The sequence below is a fragment of the Hipposideros armiger genome, unplaced genomic scaffold (genome assembly GCF_001890085.2).
Source record: "Hipposideros armiger isolate ML-2016 unplaced genomic scaffold, ASM189008v1 scaffold_92, whole genome shotgun sequence".
NCBI classification, from domain to species: domain Eukaryota; kingdom Metazoa; phylum Chordata; class Mammalia; order Chiroptera; family Hipposideridae; genus Hipposideros; species Hipposideros armiger.
In genome coordinates, this window is record NW_017731442.1 from 277,482 (window position 1) to 299,084 (window position 21,603).

Sequence of the window (21,603 nt, forward strand, 5' to 3'; positions counted from 1 at the left end):
ACATTCCAAATAAGCCCCTAACCACTCTTTTAAAAAATGTAACATCGTAAGCACTCACTGATATAGCTCTGTGCCAGGCATCACGTTAAAAAGATCATCCCATTTAATCCTCACAACCGCCCTAGGAGGTACATTATTGTCTCACTTGGATTCCTTTGAAAACAGAGCTCAAGACAAGGGCTTCATGCAGTACTGTTTTGGGGGAGGTAATCCTTGAAGACAGGAATAACAGCTAGAGAAGGCCAGACAGGGGAAGAGGAGAACGAACCAATAAAAAGATTCGTTCTTAAGCCACCATGGTGGGCAAAAGGGACTTCATTCTGCCTGCCCTCCTGAGGAAAGATGTGGAAAGAGAAAGATGCCTCCCACAATTGTCCAGCAGAAGCACAGGAGGCCACTGGTTCCTGTGCCCGACTGATCAGGGGGTACCCGGGAGCCAGGGAGCTCTCACAGGGCAGAAAGCAGAGAAGCTAGGCCTTGACTGCTCTCAGGAAAGTGGAAGCAGCCAGTAATGGCCCACTGCTGCCATGGTTCAAATCGGAGGTGAAGTATGTGAGCTGGGGCAAAAGACTCCTGACGCAGTGATTATCTCCCCGTTGTACAGAGAGGAAAATATGGAGGTTCGCTCACTGCTTAAGGTCATAGGCTGGGCAGTGGTAGATCCAGGTCTCAAATATGGGCCATCTGGCCCCAAAGTCCATGGTCCTAACCACGTGCTATCACCACAGCCCTCACACGAGGGAGGATGATGGCTGCATTCTACTCTCCCCTGGAGAGGGAGCAGCCCATCTACCAATTCAATTTGGAATCCACATTTGTGACATTTACTCAAACACTGCATTTACTTCTTTGAGAATTCATTTTTTTTAAGTTGCAACAACACACCAAAAAATGCTACTGCAAAGTTACATCTGCATTTATGGGAAAAAAATGAATACCTTTCACTTGAGATCATGTAGGAAGAGAGGGTTTCCGACAGTATATATCACTTTAGGGACAAGAAGAAACAAAAACACATAGCTCACACAACCTTTTCTGAGTTCAGAAAGTGCTTTTCAATTTTTTTATTAAAATGTAATTCTTCAAAGAGTATAGAAATACACCTGGCAATGACCTGTTAGAAGTCAACCATCTGCTTCAAACATACAGAAGAAATACCTACTAAATTCTGCCTCATCAGAATTTATTAAGTTGTACATACATATATATTATCAGAACAACACCAAAGTGGCTACATTTGACAGATTCTTCTAAAGTGGACACAATTTTCTGACAGATTATGTTTCCCCTTGATGAAAGTTGTAACAATTGGGAAGGTTTTCAAAGATAAGCTTGAAGGACCACATGGTAACTATCAGGGCAAGAAGCTACCGGTGGCATGCACACAGGGCCCGGGAGGCAGAGGGGGCAGGGAAAGGGGGTGGCAGCCCCCGGTTTCTGCTGTGAGCACACAACGCTTCGACGAGACAAAACACACAGAGGAAGGCACAGCCTCTGCAGAGAAGGCTCTTCGGGTTCATGTTCTGGAATTACAAGACACCGCACCCAGCAGAGGATAGGAAAAGAGATTCCTGATAGTCTGAGCTTCCTCTGAGGGCCAAGGGCCAGTGTGGGGGAAGGAAAGGATACTTGAGGACCACAGCCTTCGGGATGTGGAAGTGTGCGGTGAGAAGGCCCACTTCCTTTCAAGCTTGCTCAAGGCACTGGATGGGCTCCCTTAGGTGCTGTTAACAAGAACAATAAGCCCTAGAGAGAAGAACAAGGCTGGCACTTGAGTCATCTGTGGTTTGAATTCAGCCCCGTGAAAGCCACCTTGAGTGGACCCAAAATGCTTGTGAGAGCCCCCCGGGGACTAACCACTTGAAGACACTGTCTTCCCTCTACTATCTACTCTGGCTGCTGCTAAAGCTTCACTGGGAAGGAGGAAGTGGAGAGCTCACCTGGGCTAGGCGTTGCGCTGGCCTTTTACAATGATTCATTCTTTCTCTGTGTCATATTCCTCCTTTATGTCCAAAATGAAAGGAGAGCCACAGTTGCACAGACCGAAAAAGAGATTAGCCAAGCCTGGGTCGGGAGTCCTCCGGAAAAAGGAGCCATTTTTGTCAGCCTTTTCCCAGTCTTTTGGGCAGAATCAAGTAAAAATCAAGACGTTTTAGCTTGATGTTTCCAGAGGACCCAGTTTACATTAACTTGGCATTTTTAAATTATAGAAGTTTTGCATGGGATAATTTTTTTCAATATACTTTATTCCTACTGATTGCTACTTTCAGGTGAGAATACATAGGAAGAAAACAGACTGTAGTGTGTGGACATTTCAGTCTTTCTTCTCCACCTCTAAGCTTCTCTCTCATTTGTTGAAAAAACACAGTTTAAGGGGGAAAGACATAATAAAGAGCTTGCAGTATTTTCTAAACAACACGGTAAACATGTCTTTCTTAGTGATGTCAGGCGAAAGTCAGGATAATCCAGGACAGAGCATCTCCCTAACCACCAGGCACATCTAATTTCCATGTCTATCAAGCGGGGGCGGAACAGCCGTTCCTCAGCCTCATCCCAGGGCAAGGATGAAGGGCATCGGGACAAACTGCAAGTCATATGATGGAGCCTCCTAGAGAAGAGGAGTCAAACGCCAAGTCCCTGTCTTCCCTGAAGGTGCAGATCAATGTTAAACATTTTTAATATTTGTCATATTTAACTCCATCAAATAGGCGTTTTCTTTGTGGTCACACTGCTCCACAGTTATCTTGGGCGTCTCTTGGAGTGCCCCTGCTCTCTTGGATCTCATGGACATTTTTCTTTCTGTGTATTCTCTGCTGGACCCTCAAAACTGAGGAGTCCCCAGAAAATGCACATGGAGTAGCTACCCCAAGACCCATTCCACACTGCCCAGTTCTCATCTCCACAGAGAGGAATATGGACTTGACTAAGGACATGGATCACTGGGATAAATATATATACTCTCTCAATTAAGAGGACATTTGATTTTTTAGAGATTTCCCTCTTGTCCAAAACCCCTGGCCCAGGCAGGAGGCAACAACCCATCCCGGGGTGCCATGTGATCCCAGGAATCACAGAGCCAGCACAAAGGCAGGGCAGCAGTGAGGGAGCTCCCTGATGTTCCCAGGGATTTTCCGCCCTTGCTAGGAATCCACCTTTGGGAAAATGCTCACTTTATTGTTTCTGCTCATCTTCCGCTCCACCCTGCCTACCTTGGGCATCTTTGTCTGGATCAGCTCTTCTGGGGTGTTACCCAAGGGGGGAAGCAGCCGCTTCTTGCTGTTTCGGGTCTCTGAGAGCCACTGAGGAGGCAACTCGAAAGGCCCGAAGCCGAACTGCAGGGAGTATTTGTCAGGGAGTGTGTCTGCTTCCACGGGGGCTGCTGGTGTCACCTGAGATACAGAGTCCACTGTGCCCAGGGGTGGCGCAGGGGGCACACACTGTGGTCCCTCCTCTCCCTCCAGGCAGGGGCTAAGTATTACCTTGGCCTGGAGGTCAGCGCAGCCAGTGTACTTGGCCTCACTCTCTTCCTCATCCTCTGTGGGTTTAAAGATCTGCTGCTGCCCAATGTGGAACATCTCCAGGAGCTGGCTTCCCGAGCGTATGCTGGGCTCCAGGCTGGCATCAGCCAGCCCGCTCCCTGTCCCCACCACATTACGGCGGCTGCACCGGTGGTGCAGTTGTAGCAAGGTCCCTACCAAGCACTTGCGGACAGATTTGTTCACAGTAAGGAAAAGCACGGGGTTCGCCAGCAGAGAGACTTTGGGCAGCCAAATGGCAGTGAGCAGCAAGAAGACAGAAGTGTTGGGGATGTTGAGCACGGTCTGGTAGACAACCAGGGTGACGTAGGGCACACTACATAAGATGAAGACCGTCACCATGGACAGCAGGGTAGCGTGCAGCTCGGCCTCCCTCTGGGAGGCGTAGGGGATAGAGATGGTGTTCTGCGGAGTCCGCAGAGCTGCTATGACGACCTTCTTCTTCTGGCTGGCACTCAGGGCCCGGCGGATCAGGATCAAGAAGAGGAAGACCACAGCCACAGGCACGATGACCGTGGTGATGTTATAGATCAGAACATACACCAGGTGGCCCAAGGAGTTGCTCCAGACTTCGCTGCAGGTGGACATGGCATAGATGTCGGCCACATTGGTCACCGCAAACACGGGGATGCTGGCCACCACCGCATGGGCCCAGATGTACATCACCAGTTCACGGGACTTGGCATCAGATATTTTTCTCTCCAGTGGATAGAGGACTGAATAGTACCTGAAAAATACACACACACAATTCATTTCATGGGAGAAGGTATGCTTTAAATTAGGGAAATCTATATTCTCGAAATTGGGAGAGGGGAAAATGGGTCAAGTTCTTTTACTCTGACTATGACAGAGGAAATCACTGGGGGAATTCGGAAGCCAAACCTTAAGTTTTGAGGACTCTGCTATGTAACTCATAGCTAGCTTTATAATTACTGCCACCAGGATTAAGTCCCAAAGAGTGCTCTCAATGTAAAGGATGTCTCCATCTGCTGTAAAGACATCCATTTTTCAATTTAAGGGTAAACGATAATTTGTAAAAAAAAAAAAAAAATTTTTTACATGGGCTAGAAAAGATTTAGGGCAATTTTCAAAGCCACTAACAGAAAGAAATTTGTCTGCACACATTTCCAAAGCACACCCATGCCACAGTGTATGCATGGGTATCATTAACTTTACAGCTGCACCGAGCAGAATAACCCAGTTTGAAGGATGGACTCTGACAAAGTCCTCCCACAAAAGCAATTCAACAGACAAAAATTATGTCTGCTCAACAGCTGTTGTTCCCATGATAATCACTTACTAACCCCTAAGAGCAATTAATAGATCTAAAATGCCTGCATGATTAGATTTTTGTTAAAATTAGATAAAAACTTTTTTTCCTTTCAAGTTTTAACTCAATTATTCTACAACCACCTAATCAGAATTCCAAAGGCGCCTTGTTTCCATATCACCAATGATTTGGGGGAGCTGAGTAATTCTTCAGACCCTAGAGCCACATCTGTCAGGAAAGGGCGGCCACTGGCCCTCAGAGATATGGTGATTACCAGAGATTAGCTCTGCCCCCCCATCTCTGCAGTCAGCCAACGCTGGAGTCAGTCTTACAACCCTGTTAACATTCACTCACAGGGCCTGGAAAGCATGCATCCCTTCTTGCCGTAAGGATTTCTGAGCACCACCTATGTGCCCAGTACTGTGCCAGGCACTGGGTTACAAACATAAAAAGACATACAGAAATGTTTCTAAACTCAATGGGGGGAAAAAGCATTCAAACAAACAATTATAAATGAGAAGATGATGTCTGTACTGGAGATAAGCACAGAGGAGGTATGGGAAAGGGAGCACCTGGGAAAATGTCAAGAGAAGGCGGCACTGTGGTGGAGTTCAGCAGGGCTCAAGCTGGGGAGAATGTTCAAGGTTGAAGGAGATGCAATGTAAACACAACATGACAATGGATGATCGGAGATGGATGGAGCATGGTGAGATATGTTCTAGATCTCTTTCTAGGAGGGAAAAAAGGAGAAAGACATGCATAAGTTATGCATGCTCTCAATGTTATTTCTCTGAATGTAGATAAAGTTTTCTAACCACAACTCTTTAAATCCAATGTGATGGCCCCATACCCACTCACGAACACATGCTCAGGAGTCCACTGTCTCTGATTCCCATTTGCTCACTGGCAGATAACAAACCCCGGCTTCCAGTCATTTCCACTTCCATTACATATTGGGAAATGGACTGCAACACCAGCACACGGGCTCATTATAAACAACTGTGTTAGTGTGTCCAACTCTAGAGGATAACACAGGAAGCGTAAGTGGCCTCCCACTTAACTTGCTGAGTTGGTGCCATGAAACAAGTATCTGAGAAGAAAATGAAAGAAAGGATCAAGCCTTCCCTGTCTCTTCATGCATACCATACTTAAGCTTACAAGTAATCTGTATCTCTCAATAATAAAATAGAAACTCATCAGTCTTGTGTTTCTACTAAAAGGACTTGTTTACCTTTAAAAAAAATAATGGAAAATATACAGTAGGTGCTCTGAGGGAAAGAAAATAAGGATTTCTTATTGTTAGCATATTTCCCTAAGACTGAGGGCCCAGGAACCCACATGTCATTACTGCATTAATTCCAAGTCTAACAGAAAAGTGTTCAAAATAATGTGTTCCCACTCTTGTTGAATCTTAGTCTTAAAAAACTTTCAAGATTCATAGAGGCATTATTCATAAGAGCCAGAAAATGGAAACAACCCAACTGTCCATCAACTAGTAAATGGATAAATAAAATGTGGTATATACATACAATGGGCTATTATTCAGCAATAAAAAGGAATGAAGTAAATTGTTAAGAGAGTAGATCTTAAGAGTTCTCATTACAAGGGGGGAAAAAATTTTTTTTTTGGTGTCTATATGAGAGGATGGATGTGTGGTAATCATTTTACAATATATGTAAGTCAAGTCATTATGTTGTACACCTTACACTTATACAGTGCTGTATGTCAATTATATCTTGATAGAACTGGAAGGGGAGAAAAAAGAAATGAAGTACTGATACATGCTACAACATGGATGGCCCTTGAAAACACTATGCTGAGTTTTAAAAGAAACCAGACATAAAAGAACATATATTGTATGATCCCACTTATATGAAATGTCCAAAAAAAGCCAACATATAGAGACAGAAAATCGATTCGTGTCTGCCTAGGTCTGGGCATGGGAATGAGGAGCGAGTGTAAATGAGTGTAAGGCTTCTTTTTATAGTGATGAATATATTATACAGTTCGGTTGTGGTGATGGCTGCACAACTCTATAAATATACTAAAACTCATTGACTTGTACTTTGAAACTGGGTGAATTTTGTGATACATAAATTATCTCTCAATAAAACTGTTTTTAAAAATCTTTCAGAAAAGTCCACAGTACGGATTGAAGACTTAAGACCTCCTCACTGAGCAGGTCGAACAAGGAGCAGTTGGAAGGACACCCACCATGAACACAGAGGAGTTCAACACAAAATTCATAAAATTCATTAGAGCACCCACCGAGGTGTAAATTGACTTTTCACTCTGACTTTTCATTCTAATGCTGGAGAATGGCACTTCTCAGATAGTCAATGACCTCTTGTTGAGCATGGAAGAGACAGGCAGTCCCTGCAAAGCAGGCATGGCAAACTGGCATTGCATGGTGCATAGTCAACTTGCTGGAGAGCTTTGAGTGGTCCACATGGTACTTTTTGAATGCAAGTTAACTGCAAATAGTAAAAAATGATAGCATTCTAGGTTCCTAATTTCTCTTCTAAGAAAATAGAAAGTCCTGCCCACTGAGTCTAGATAGCCACAAAGCAACTATTAGCTATATCAGCTGAGTTACTGGCCCCAATGAACAGGAATGCAGACACACAACCCCAGCCTGGCTATGTCACTTGGATTTGTCACCTGCCTCATCTGCCCCTGTGGACGGTGAGTTTCTAGTGAGAAATTTCCAGAGCTGGCTCACAGGGAGCTCTGATGGTAAAATGATTGCAGACAGTACATCTAAGGAAGAATGTGGCAATAAGAAATAAAGCCTAGGGCCGGCCGAATGGCGCGTTGGTTAAGAGTTGGTTTGGGAGAGCGAGCTCTGAGCAGCAGGGCCACTGGTTCAGATCCCACATGGGCCAGTGATGTTGCACCCTCTACAGCTAAGAAGGTAAACAACAGCTCAACCTGGAACTGGGCTGCCATGAGTCGCCGGTGACGACGTAGGCTGCAGTGGGGCTGCCGTAAGCTACCGTGAGTGGCCGGCAGCCAGCCTAAGTGGCCGGCAGCCGCGTGAGCTGCCGAGAGCGGCCGTCCAGTGGCCGGCGACCGATCTGCCTCACCCAGAAAGAGCGCAATGCTCACAAGACCAACATGGGCCAGTGAAGCGACACCCTCCACAACTAGACTGAAGAACAAAAGGACAGCAACTTGTCTGTTCCCCTTCCCCCGATTCCCCAACGCTGTTCCCTTCCCCAATTCCCCAATAAAATCTTAAAAAAAAAAAAACAAGGAAAGAAAAAAGAAACAAAGCCTAGAGAAAGAGGCAAATATTGGTACGACCTATCCAAGCACAAGCTGTAAACAATTCATTTAATTCTTCTTACTGTTGAGAAACCTGGGGCTCAGAAAGGTTAAGCCACTTTGCCCAAAGTCACCCACCAAGAAAGCAATGTAGGTGGGACTTAAAGCCAGGCTTCTCCAGAGTCCCCTCTTAGGCCAACGACTTCTCCTAGTAAGCAGGGACTTTGCCTTATTCTGTGTCCCTCCATGCAGATGACACTGGGCAGCTAATGACATCAGGATTCAGGCCTGAGACGTGACTCCATAAATTGGTTCTGCAATCCATACCCTCCCACGTCATTAAGACATTAAGTATGTTTTGGATGGACAAAGAGTTTAAAATTCCAAATTCATCTAAAATGTAGTTAAAATTATCACAGGGTATAAAGTCAAAAGAGCTAGCCCAATCCCTTCAGCAACTTTTCCTTCTTGTAAACCTTCAAATCAAAAATACCCGTGAACACAAAATACTTTTCAATTCTTGTTTGCTTATTTAATAATTCTATTCTCTAAAATGTATTATCTCAACTGTATTCATGACACACTAGCAATAAAGGGAAAAGGCAGGAAGCTGTTGATTACTGAGATCTTTACTCTGTGATAAATTTGATCATGTTATGTACGATGACAGTAGCTAAGAGAAGATTCATTTCCAAATGAACGTCCTTTTAAAGAGGATGGGAAGAGAAAACAACAACCATCATAATATAAAGCCTTGGAAATAAATTCTCCAAAAGAATTCTGGTGTTATCTGGCCAGGTCTAACCGGACTGTCTAATCATTTGTTAAACAACCAGTGACTTGTTCTCTTGTTCTCCCAGAAGTGTTTTCATCAAAAAGTCCTAATTGCAGCGTTATCAATCAGATAAGCAATCTACTGCAAATTGCAACACAAATACCACAGATTCCAACCATGATGAAGCTACACCAGGAGCCAGTTGTCATGGCCCAGCATCCTCATGAGGTAACCCCCAATGTCACAACTTTTCTCAATGGCACTGTTTTCCATACCTGCTGTTAAATCAACCCGTCTTTTGTGAGGCATCTGTTTTGACAGCTCATTCTCCTTGTTGACCACAGGCTGACTAAAAAGTGGAACCATGACTACTTCCCATTTGCTTCGTGATGCTAATATTTCAATACACTTAAACAAAAAAAAATTGAGCCCCTGGCTACCTGATCTTACCTGTCCAAGGCAATGGCAGGGAAGCTGAGGATAGTCACCGAGCAGAAGACTTTGTGCAAGAATTTGACAACCTTGCAGAAGAGCATGGTATAGATCCACCAGCAACAGTGAGGGCTGGTGCTGAGTATGATGTCAAAGGGCACGCAGACCAGGCTGGCACAGATCCCCGAGCAGGCCAGGTTTTTAATGAACCTGTTGGTGACAGATTTGAACACGGTTGTGCGGCAAGTTGACCATAACACCATGAAGTTTCCTGGCCAGATACAGGAAAAAAAAAATTAAAAATAAAAATAAATTTTAAATAAAAGAAAGAAGACAAAATAAGAAAGAAATGCAGGTTAAAAATGATCAAAAACCACATTTTAGAGTTGATTTCAAAGGATTTATCTTAAATACTTATATTGTCAATTTATGTGAAATTATTAAATCACTTATGTACATCTCAAAATGTCTACAAAAATTTTTAGTGGTAAATTTTGGTACTTAATTTAGGCATAGTAGTATTATGATGCTGATTTAGTCTCTTCTGAGTATAAACAATTTGCTAGGTATTATTTAATCTCAGGCAATCTGCTCTCACCAGGTTTGCAAATGACTTTCACATTGCCGAAGTCTGCAACAGAAATGGGATGCAAGCCACACATGCAATTTTAAATTTTCTAGTAGCCATATTTTTAAAAAGTAAAAAACAGGTGAAATTTTAAGTGTATTTTATTTAACCCAATATATCCCAAATATTATCATTTCAACATGCAATCACTACTTGAAAATGTAGTGATGAAATATTTTTCATTCTTGTTTTTGTACTAAGTCTTTGAAATCTGATGTGCATTTTTAAAATTGAAATATAATTGACATACAACATTGTATTAGTTTTAGGTGTACATGGTGTGCATTTTATTTTATACTTACAGCCCACATCAATTTGCACTAGTCACATTTCAAGTGCTGAATAGTCACATGCAGCTAGTGGTAACTGTTACAGGAAAGCGCTGCTCTAGACCATTAGCAGGAATGGCACATCTGACTGGCTCTCACTGAGCAGTCTCCTCTCGTGACTTCCACAGGCCTACAATCTCCTGGTTTTCCTCCCACCTCTCCCAAATCCAGGATGCTCCGTTTTCTTTACTAGGCCCTTCTCTAGCTCTATCACCTCCCCCCTCCCCTTCCCTCCCCTCCTCTTCTCTCTCTCCACACTCTCCCCAGGTTAGATTACCCATTCAAGTGGCTATCTATTGAAATGCTGATGACTCCCACATTCAAGTCCCAAATTAGGCCTCGCCTCTCAACTCCAGGCTCCTATTTCCAACTGAAAGTCTGATTCTGAAATAGTCATGGGGATGTCAAGCATAGGGAATATAGTCAATAATATGGTAATAACTATGTATAGTGCCAGGTGGGTACAAGACTGTCAGGGGGATCACTTCATAAGTTATATAAATGTCTAACCACTATGCTGTACACCTGAAACTAATATAAAATAATACTGAATGCCAATTATAATTGAAAATTTTTTAAAGGAGCGGAAAAAGCGAAGGGGGATACGAAGTTCAAATTTCCAGGTATAAAACAAATAAGTCATGGAGATGTAATGTACAGCATAAGAAACAATTTAAAGAAAAAAGTCTGATTCCCCACCCCTGTCAATCTGTTACGCCTCCCCTTGGTCTTCAAGAGCCTACAGATCCATGCCTACCTGCCTAATCTCACTCCTCTCTTCCCCTGGCTTGCTGGGCACCAGTCACTGTAGCCTTTTTTTTTTTCTGTTCTTGAAACAGAAAAGGCACTGTCTCAGTGCCTTTGCACACAATTTTTATACTTCCTAGCATGCTCCTCATATGGCTGGTTCCTGTTAATCTAAGTCTTAATCTCATGGCTGCCTCCTCAAAGAGAAACTTCTCTAATCATCTCTTTATTTTAAATACTCCCTCCATTATACTCTAGTATAATATCCTGTTATGGCCTTCATAGCTCTTATCATAATTATTGTTTCTCAGCATTGCCTGCAGACATGGGATCAGCTCCAGCTACAGAAACAGCTTTTCCTACAAGAAAGAATGACATCCTTTGACTGGATTTTTTTTTTTTTTAAATTTAGCTAAGCCATCCTGCCACCTGTTGGCAGCTCAGCAGCAGCTCAGCTCGGGCCGGGAGTCGAACCGGTGACCCTGTTGCTCAGAGCTCGCACTCTTGAGCGAGCTCTTAACCAACTGACCCACTCGGCAGGCCCTCGACCAATTTTTTATTATCAATGATCACTGACTCATTGTGTGTCTCCCAGCTGCTCACTGCCACTGGCCAAACAAAAGAGACAGAGGATTTTAATTAACTTTTTTTTTTAATTGGGGAATTGGGGGATGGGAACAGCGCTGGGGAATCAGGGGAAGGGAAAAACAGACAAGTTGCTATCCTTTTCTTCTTCAGTCTAGTTGTGGAGGACGTTGCTTCACTGGCTTAAGTTGGCACTGTCATTGCGCTCTTCCCAGGTGAGGCAGATCAGTCGCCGGCTTCTGGACTGCCGCTCACTGCAGCTGCTGGCCGCTCACGCTGGCTGCTGGCTACACACGGTAGCCCATGGCAACCCACTGCCACAGGGGCTGCAGCCTACGCCGTCGCCGGCGACTCACGGCAGCCCAGTTCCAGGTTGAGCTGTTGTTCAGCATCTTAGCTGTAGAGGGCAGTGTCACTGACCCTCATATGTGGGATCCGAACTGGGGTCCTCTGGCATCCCAAGCCAGCTCTTAACCACCGCGCCACTCACCCAGTCCTTAATTAACTTTTAATCCATTTATTTCCATTTTAAAAATAAGCTCATGCATGCCATAACGACAAAGTAACTGGGGAACATACGTTTGGTTTTACAAAGAAGAGGAAAAAGCTGAAAAATATGGTTGCTTACTGAAAGTTGCACAGAGAAGGAGAAAGCAGGACAGAACAAAAGGGAACGCAACCCAAGAGCCTTGCTCTCCAGGCTACAGTTTTGGTTATTGTGCGATACAGTTTATACCTTTGCCATCAGGACAGCTTTAATTACTAGGAGGTCTAGAACTTCAGGGTACTATTTTTGTTTGGGGTTTGTTTTTTGTGCTTCCCACATGAAATACTTTATGGTTTCTTATAATTGCTTGGAGGTCTAGAACTTCAGGGCACCATTTTTGTTTCAGATTTGTTTTTTGTGTTTCCCACGTGCAACACTTTATGGTTTCTTATATAATCTTTTATGGTTTCTTAAGCTAACACATGGTTAATTTTTTTAAATTCAGACAATACATGAAATTATAAAGAAGAACATAAAAATTACCCACCCAGTGATAATCCTCTGTAACCTTTAAGAATTTAGCCTTCCAAACATCTTTTTATATATACAGACTTCTGTTTATGCCAGTGGGACCAAACTACGCACACTGATTTCTAACTAGATCTTGTCACCATATCAACCATCTTGTTGTGACAATAGATAAAAACAGATGTATATCATCATTTTTACAGCTACATGAAAGCAACAGTACTTTTATAGCTATACCCTAATTTATTTCATCTATTGCCTATTGGTGAGTTTTTAAAGCTGTTTCCAATATAGCTCTATTATACAATGCTGAGATCAACATCCTCACACATATAATAAATCTTTGGGAATTGAACAGATCGTTTATTGAAAATAAATTCCTAGGAACAGAATTTCTGGGTCTAATGGTTTGCACATGTTATATAGATATTGCTAAATAACCCTCCACAAAAGGCATATGAGAGAAATGGATTCCCCATACGCTTGCTAAAAGTTCAGCAAGCTCACTAAAAGGTTTGGAATTTTGCATGCTTCCTCAATGCTAGGATTTTGTTTTTCTCATTTCTAGAAAATCTTCATCCATTGCCTCTTTGATTTTTCTCTTTATTCTCTTCTTCTGGAACTATTATTAGACTTATACTAGACCTCATTCAATTGGCTATATCTCTTGACCTCTCATTCATATTTTCCATCAATTTATCCTCTTCTACCAACTGAGTGATATTTCTCAGGTCTACTTTCCATTATATCAATTCTCAATTCATCTGGAATAATCAAATCATACCCTTTTTAAAGCTTCTTGAGCATTTACCTTTTTTGAAATTTGTGTTTGGGTCTATTTTTTATTCCTAGTGCCCGGTTAGTTTGCTACAGTTTCTGTTCCCTTCCTTAAGGAATATTATCTGTAAGAATAGGCTTGATAGGTTTCTAGGAGCAGCACCCCATCTGGAGAGGAGATGTACTTGCTTTGAGACGTGTCATGTGATTCAAGCCGAGGCTGGACATTCTAGAAAGGAGCAGATCTTGCAGCGGCTCCTGCCCTCGCTGCTCGGGAGACAAGGCTTTAGTGAAGTTACTGAATCCAGACAACAGGGAGGAGGTGGGAGTTACTGTATCGCACAGTAACTAAAACTGTAGCCTGGAGAGCAAGACTCTTGGGTTGCATTCTCTTTTGTTCTGTTTGGCTTTCTCCTTTTCTGTAATAATAACTTAATATCTGTAATCATATTTTTAAATGCTGATAATTTCTTTCAGATTGTTCTGTTGTGCCTAGCTGTAGAAGTGTAAATTTTGCCACTTGTTGGGTCTGCTGGTTCTCCCATATGGTTTCGAAAGTTCAATGATGAGCTCATAGTTTGTGGGGGTTGTTTTCCTGGGGTATGCTATATTCTCTGGCTGTGGAAGGGTTCCAAGTGGCAAGTCAAGCACACATTAGTACTTTGGTGCACCTTTGTGTGCATGTTAAAGACAATATGATTAAAGGACCGTTGTGATAAAGGTTGAGTGTATATGGAAATGTTTATCCTAGGGACAGGGAAGATATTTTGACTAAGAGCACAGACTGCAAGTTCTTACTCTGTATTCAGTCCCAGATCGACCACTTATGAGCTATGTGATCACATATGAATTAAACTCCTCTGTGCTTCAGTTTCATCATCTGTAAAGGGTATATGATAACAATGCCTGTATTCCAGGGATACTATAAGAATTAAATGAGTCAACACGAGTAATAGATGAACAGTGCTTAGAACAACTTCTTGTAACTAATATGCTCTATGGAAGTGTTACATGTTACTGTTATTGTTAGTTGCACAAAGGTTCCAGAGGGCACCAAGGAAAGAAAGGTCTGACAGAGAAAGAAAAAGTGAGAGGCTAAGCCAGCGGAAAAGAAACCTGGAGCCATATATAGAGAAGACAGAAGCGGACATCTCACCAGAGGGACTTGAAAGCAAGCAGGAGTGAGACAAGGTAACACTGGCTGGCCTCCCAGGTCCGAAGGGAACAGTGGGGTGTACCCAGGAAGAATCACCCAGGTTTACCCCGTAGAGGTCTCTTGGTTGGTGCTGCTCTGGCGGAAACACAGCAGATTGTCTCATGGGGTCAGGATGGGTGCCCAGGACGGTGGCGTTTGGGTGGTTATGGCAAATTTAGAGCTCTATACTCGGGCCTGTTGGACATACAACTTGTCTCCCTCCCCCTCCCTGTTGTCTGGATTCAGTAACTTCACTAAAGCCTTGCCTCCCGGGCAGGGAGGGCAGGAGGCATGGCAAGGTCTGCTCCTTTCTAGAATGTCCAGCCTCGGCTTGAATCACATGAGCAGTGTCAAAGTAAAGATGTTTTCTCCAGATGGGGTGCTGCTCCTAGAACCCATCAAGCCTATTATAAAACATTCCAAACACCCCCACAGAACTCTTACAGCAGCACACAAACATGATACACCTTACTAGAGCACCAGTGTGAATAAAAATAAAATCACCAAGAGTCAAGAAAATCCAAAAAGGAATTAATGATCTTCACATGGTTTCATTAAGAAAAATGAAAAAATCTCAAAGTCATGGAACTGCTGATAATGCCTTAAATCCAATTATCTAAACAGCTTGAAACCACCAAGAAATTATTCATATCAATATGAAAAAAGTTTTTAAACTGCTATCTGGCCAAGGGTATGTTACAAATGATGGAACAGTAATTATACCTAGACTTTGTTGTTTGTTTAGAAAAATGCTTTTAAAAACATTAATCATTACTCACCATCTTCCTAATAGGCAGTCACTGAGCACCACCTTTGTGCACGTACGCGCACAAGACAAGCAATTAAGAATGTTAACCAAAACTGGGGGGAGGGGAACCTAGTCAATTTCTTACCAGCACCATAAAGCAAAAGTGCCCCTGAGTATCTGAGGGCATTGGTCCATTTTATTTTGGTATGATTCAGGTGTAGTTTCATTATGACACTGATTTTTGGAAAGAGTTGATTAAAAAAAAAAAAAAAGTTGCCAGAGAACAAAAAAGTGTGAGATTGATGAATTAAATCCATTTTAAAGAAGACCAGAGATACAAAAGCAACTTGATTCAATTTACCAAAAGCGTTCAATAGTTCCCAACTGCCATTAAGAATAAAATAAATCCAAACTTCTAGACATCAAACGTCGAGACATGACCTGCAAGATATGACCTCTGGCTGCCCCCACACTTAAAACCCAAAGTTGCAGCATCCTGATGGTATGGAATAAGCCTGAAAATCTAACGGTCCATGTTTTTCTGCTGGCCAAGCAAAACCCTCAAAAGGAGCGCCCCTTCATAAGAAAGAGTGAGAAAGAGAGCAAGGGAGAGCGAGTGGGAAGGACAGACAAGGGGGGAATAAAGAACTCCTCAGTGTGGAGAAGGCAAAGGGTACCAAGGAGGATTAAAAAAAACGACACTGTTAAGCTCTGTGAACATGAGGGTAAGGGATACCAACATTACAAGTTGAGTTTCAAATTTCATACTTCCAAAGAAAATTTTAAATAGTTCTTAAAAGGACTCTCATTCTGACTTTAGAAAAAAATCTCTCTCTCTTTAATCTAGGCATGTACATTTCCCAGCTACCCAGGGAGTCCGCATTTGCTAAGTGGTTAAGTAGAGCTTTTTTGCCAGTGGTATCAGCAGACTCATGGCCATCCACAAGAATGTGGAGGGGACCCAGGTTGCAGCCAGAGAGCTGTGCCTGGGGGTTTCCAATACAATTTTCTCTTCCTTCCCATCGAAAAATTTGAGCCTCTTCTTCACTAATGAAGTGTCAATTTGCTGTAACTTGTGATTAAACGATCTAATACCTGCCCAACTCTGTTTAAGCTGATCACTATTAGTGTGAGAAAATTATGCTATTTTAGTTACAATTAATTTGATTCCAGAGGTTTTTCTGAAATGATACAGGAGATTCAAATTAAGCAGGAATTGAGTTAGCAGGAAGAAGCTATGTAGTAAGCTTATTAAAATTCATGGTGAATTTTACACCATTACTTTGAATGAAAAGCATCTTATGAAATATATATCCCCAATCTAACCTTGAATGATTTCTCCTTAGAATACTTGCTCCCAATGAATACTTTGGATAAAATATTAACAGGATTCACTGTTGTAATACATAAGGACATATTAAGGGACTCCAACAATAGCCTCTTCCAGTCAACTCCTGGAAGGCCACACAAAGGATTTTAGGTGGGTCTATAACAAATGCACGTATGTTTTAGCTACAATGGTGTCCCCAAAGGCAAACTGTATAGCACAATCAAGACAAAAAGATCCCAGTGACCACCATAGCCACTGGGACCCTCTCATGGAAGTCACAAAGCCCGGGAAATGAGCTCAGTCCCTCATATCTCTTAACACAGAGATGCATAAGGTAAAAAGAAAGACATACAGCCAGCCTCTGAAGTTGGTCACTCTCCTTTCTTTGACTACTCGAATTCTTCTCCATGTAAACCAACCAGCAGATTTCCATAGCTTCACAAGACACCTCGCTCTCTGATCTCTCACATTAAGTCTATGAACCTCCCTGAGAGGCATATTATTCACTGAAAAGCTATGTCAGGCTTCTCAGGATATGGGCCCCAACTAACTGTAACATCATTGAAATGCTTTAATAACCACAGGTTCCATTTCCTCCTCTATAGATGTATGGAAAGCTTACAGAGAAAAGGAGAGAACAAGTGATCTAACTCGACAATTAAGCATGCGTCCCTTGGATCCTCATCCAAACAAGCCGTTCTTGATTGAGTGGAGGCGAAGTAGCTCACTGCCCTAAACATCTACTCTGCAGGCCACCTCACTAAGAGGTCCTTCTATTAAAACGCTCACGTAATCTCTGAAGGCAGGGTCCATATCTTCTGCACCATATGGCAATTAGCCCAGATGGGGTTATTTCGCCTCTAAAATACTATAAGATTATGAAGCCTGAAAAGAACTGTATCCAGAAAATTCTGTTGACCTTCATGAGCACCAATCACAATTTTATATCACAGGAGTTGCTTCATAAATATCCAAATAAATAAGAGTCTGAAGTTTGATATTGCTTTATCAGAATCATCAGAATTGCTTTTTCTATGTACTCAATTTTGTAGATACATCTATGGATGGCCTTAAATCAACAAGCTGAATGTTTACTATCTCCCCATTGCCAACACACAGTGTCAGAGCAGCTTGGGAGACATGCACCCAGCAATGATCCATCACAGTATACTCTAATTAGTCTAGTGAACGTACACAGAATACTCATGCACTCTATTATCCTACTCCCTCTGTTCCAGTAACTATAATTATGCAGTCTGAAAGGGTGAATTATGTTGGAAGTATTTCCAAAGAACACAAAGGTAAGATAACTGGAGGTCAAAGAAAGGAAAGTGAGCCCATTCCTGCTTCAGTCCATAGGGACCCAGCATGGCCGATGTGTGGTCCAGAAATAAAATTTTGGAAATGGGACTCTCTAACACCTTATGATCTCATGTCCTTTGACAAAGGCATTAATTAAAAGTTGAAAATTCCTTTCCTTTTCCTTTAGCTGAGTGTAGGCAGAGAGGCAGGAGAAAGGGGAGAGGCCGGAATGGCATTCTAATTCTTCTAACAGATTTGAAGCCTGGGAGGTTAAATTTTCTGTAGAGTAGATTTCTCGTGCTTCCTTCATCACTTTCTCCCATCTCTGCAGGTAAGGGAAAGGCCACCAACAGCTGGTGGTTGTAAAGTGAGGAGCTGGGACTAGGGAGAGCCAGAGCCGATGGCATAAGTGCTGGAGGTGGCCAGGTCCAGGACAGGGCCAAAGATGATGGCCAAGGCAGGGAAGACTCTGGAAGGAAGTGATGGATCTGAAAGTCACAACAAAGTTGAGAATAGAACACAAGAGGCATTGAAAAGATGAGTTACTGCACACAGCCCATCAGGGCCAACCGACAACATAAGAAAATGGAATAAATGCTCAGACAAAATCCTAGGAGCCAAGAGCTCTGTAGGAAGAAGGGAGCAGAGTGAAGTAAGCAAGATGACAGTTTAGTGGTTACCAGAGGGGAAGTGGGGAGTGGGGTGGGAGATGAGGATGAACTGGATCAAATATATGGTGATGGAAGGAGAACTGACTCGGGGGGTGAGCACACAATGTGATATATAGATGATGTATCATAGAAAGGTACACTTGAAACCTATGTGATTTTACTAACCAATGTCTCCCCAGTAAATTTAATAAAAATAAAAAAATAAGAGCTTGGCACATGGGTAACAAAGAAGCAGCTTGATCACTGAGACAACTACAATCTAGAACCTGAACTTGGAAATAGTTCCTTGTGAAGCAAGAACTAACCCGACAAGCTGTTACTTAAGGGCCTTGCAGGTCAAACGCTGGAATGAAGAGCACGTGGGTGGGCAGAAACAATACTTTTCAGAAAGCAAATTCTAACACTTCCCTTTCTCTCTTTTCATCTTCTGTCTCCCTCAAGTAGTAACAGAGGATGGAGAGAGAGGAGGAGAAGAGGGCAAATACAGAGAGCAAAATAACAGGGAGAATAATTTCAATTCCATTTACCTCCCATGCCAAGGCCTATTTTGTGTGTGCATTTCCCAGCGACTATCTAAGGCAACACAGGCCGTTGATGCCTGTATCTTCATTAGTCACATAACTAAAAACTGGACAAAAGGTTTCTTGCTTTGTATCACATTCTAAGATTCCAGGATTCATGATTATAGTGACCACAGTGACACAGATAATTCTCCTAACATTTTGGCATTTCATGAACCATCAGCTTCCAATTCCTGCATTTTCCCCACTAATATTAGTTGGTTTGAATAACACTGAGTTATTTACCATGTAATTTCCCTGCTGGTTCAAAATAAAATCAACACAAAATGCTATTAGCTTGTTTAGAGCACTAAGATCAGCGAGGAGATGTGACCTCTTGTTTTCCTATTATAAAACAAAAGGCAGGGGGAAGAATTTTCTATCCTGTGAAATATCAATTTTCCACTTTGTGGGTTTGTAAATTACTGGTTTTCACAGTGCAATCAATGTCACTGATTCAACGTGGAGGAAATAAATAAGATACACTATAAAATCTGTTCACTTTCATTAAGCCCCAGTTTCTATTAGTCTTGCCCATGACATTATTCTTATAAAGGTTGAAGCATCCAGCTACCATAGCTGAAGACAGAACATTGGCTAACAAGTATTAGCCAACAGATTTTAATATTACCCAAGGTAAAGAAACAAAAGTGAGCATATATGCAATGATCAAAGAAAAGTGACATGCTGCAACATTTAAAAATACCATATGATCTCACTTATATGTGGATTCTAAAACACTGAATAAATAAGAAATGTAAACAGAAATAGTCTCAGAGACACAGAGGAAAAACTGAGCGTTGCTAGTTGGGAGCGGGTGGGGATGAAGGAGAAGGGGAAGGGATGAGACAATACAAATTGGTAACTACAATATGGCCTCAGGGATAGAAAAGACAGTCTGGGGAATATAATCAATAATGTTGTAAATATTTTTTAGGGGAGATGGACTCATGTCTTGTTAGGGAGACCACTTCATAGTCGGTGTAGAGGCCTGACCACCGCACTGTATTTATGAACTGATGTTGAATAATATTGTATGTCAACTATAATTATATATACATATAGTCACAGGACGTGGAGTAGAGTGTGGGAATGGAGTCAATGGAATTGTAATAGATAAGTATGATATCGGAGGTGGGAGGGCAGTAGATGGGGGAAGGGGGTTGTTTCTGTGTGAAGGGTGAAAGGTTAACTATTGCATTGTTCTGTACACCTGAAACTAACAACAACAACAAAAAATGTAGCTACTCAACTGGCAAAATGTGATTTGCCCTGATAAATGGCTATTTGTAAGAACATAAAAACTATACAGTCAAGGCACATCAGTCACCAACCCGGGAGATCAGAGCTGTGGGATGGCAGTGAGGACCTCATGATGGCAGCATCCACCTTTACGTAATGGGATAACCTTAACATGATCATTCAAAGACCTTGGTTCTGTCCCCAGTTGGACATTAGAAACTGGCAGTAACACTTATGTCTAGAGTCCACTCTCCTGGTTTTCCTACTACCACTTTGGCCACTTCTCAGTGTCTTCTGCTGGTTTCTCCTCCCACATCAAAACTCAGTCTCAGCCTGTCTCACACTAGCTTCCCCACCACCCCGACTGTTAGACTATTGATCTTCTTTCCCAAATTTTAATGGCTCCCATGTTTATTGCTGCACCTCACCTCTTATCTGAGCCCTAGACCCAGATATCCATATGCCCACCCAACTTCTCCACATAGGATTCTCAGGAATATCTCAAACTTAACATGTCCAAACTAAACTTTTGACCATCTTTCCCAAATCTCCCCCTTCTCCAGTGTTACCCCTCTCAGAAGATGATCATTTTTAAAGCAATAAGGAACATCACTCCCCTTCTGGAAAACTTCTATTGCTCTCCTGTTGTTCATAAAGACAAATCTAAAAGTCCAGACTGCCCACCACTAGTTCTTGTGAGAATGTAAAAAGCTGCCCCTTCGTTGCCATCTGTTATTTAATTGTAATGGATACAAGTCTATGACTTTGAATGTGAACAGTGCCCCCTCGTGCTATGGAGGAAGGGGTGACACAGCCTCTATGGATCTTCACTTGAATCCCCAAAACTTCAAAGCTCTCTGACGGAGGGCCTTTGCGCGACTGTTTCTTCTGCCCTCCACCCCATCCTCTCTAAGTTTACCTCATTTTTCAGGTCATCTTCAGAAAAACCTTCCCTGACCGCCACCACCTCAAATCCAAAGCCGGCCCTCCTGGTATTTCTCATCATGCTGATTACTTCCTGTTTGCAGCATTTACTATACTGGGAATTAGTTAATCATCTGTGCCGATCTCCACTAAGTGATAACCTTAAGGAGGGCAGGGACTGCATCTATTATTTCTCCCACTATGGCCCCAATGCCTAGAGCAGTACCAGGTAATCACGAATGCTAAATATATCCTTGATGACTAAATAAA

General features: G+C 42.5%; 1 protein-coding gene across 4 annotated transcripts in view; it reads right to left on the reverse strand.

Moving 5' to 3' along the window:
- Positions 1–1,031: 1,031 nt before the first annotated feature.
- GPR176 (G protein-coupled receptor 176) overlaps positions 1,032–21,603 on the reverse strand; it is a 90,234-nt gene continuing 69,662 nt past the window's right edge. For all 4 annotated transcript variants that reach the window (XM_019645085.1, XM_019645087.1, XM_019645086.1 and 1 more), the window contains 2 exons: positions 9,299–9,551; positions 1,032–4,263 (listed from right to left, as the gene is read on the reverse strand). In XM_019645085.1, the coding sequence (XP_019500630.1) occupies positions 3,141–4,263; positions 9,299–9,551 (1,376 nt within the window). In that variant the 3' untranslated portion in view covers positions 1,032–3,140. The remainder of the gene's footprint in view (positions 4,264–9,298; positions 9,552–21,603) is intronic.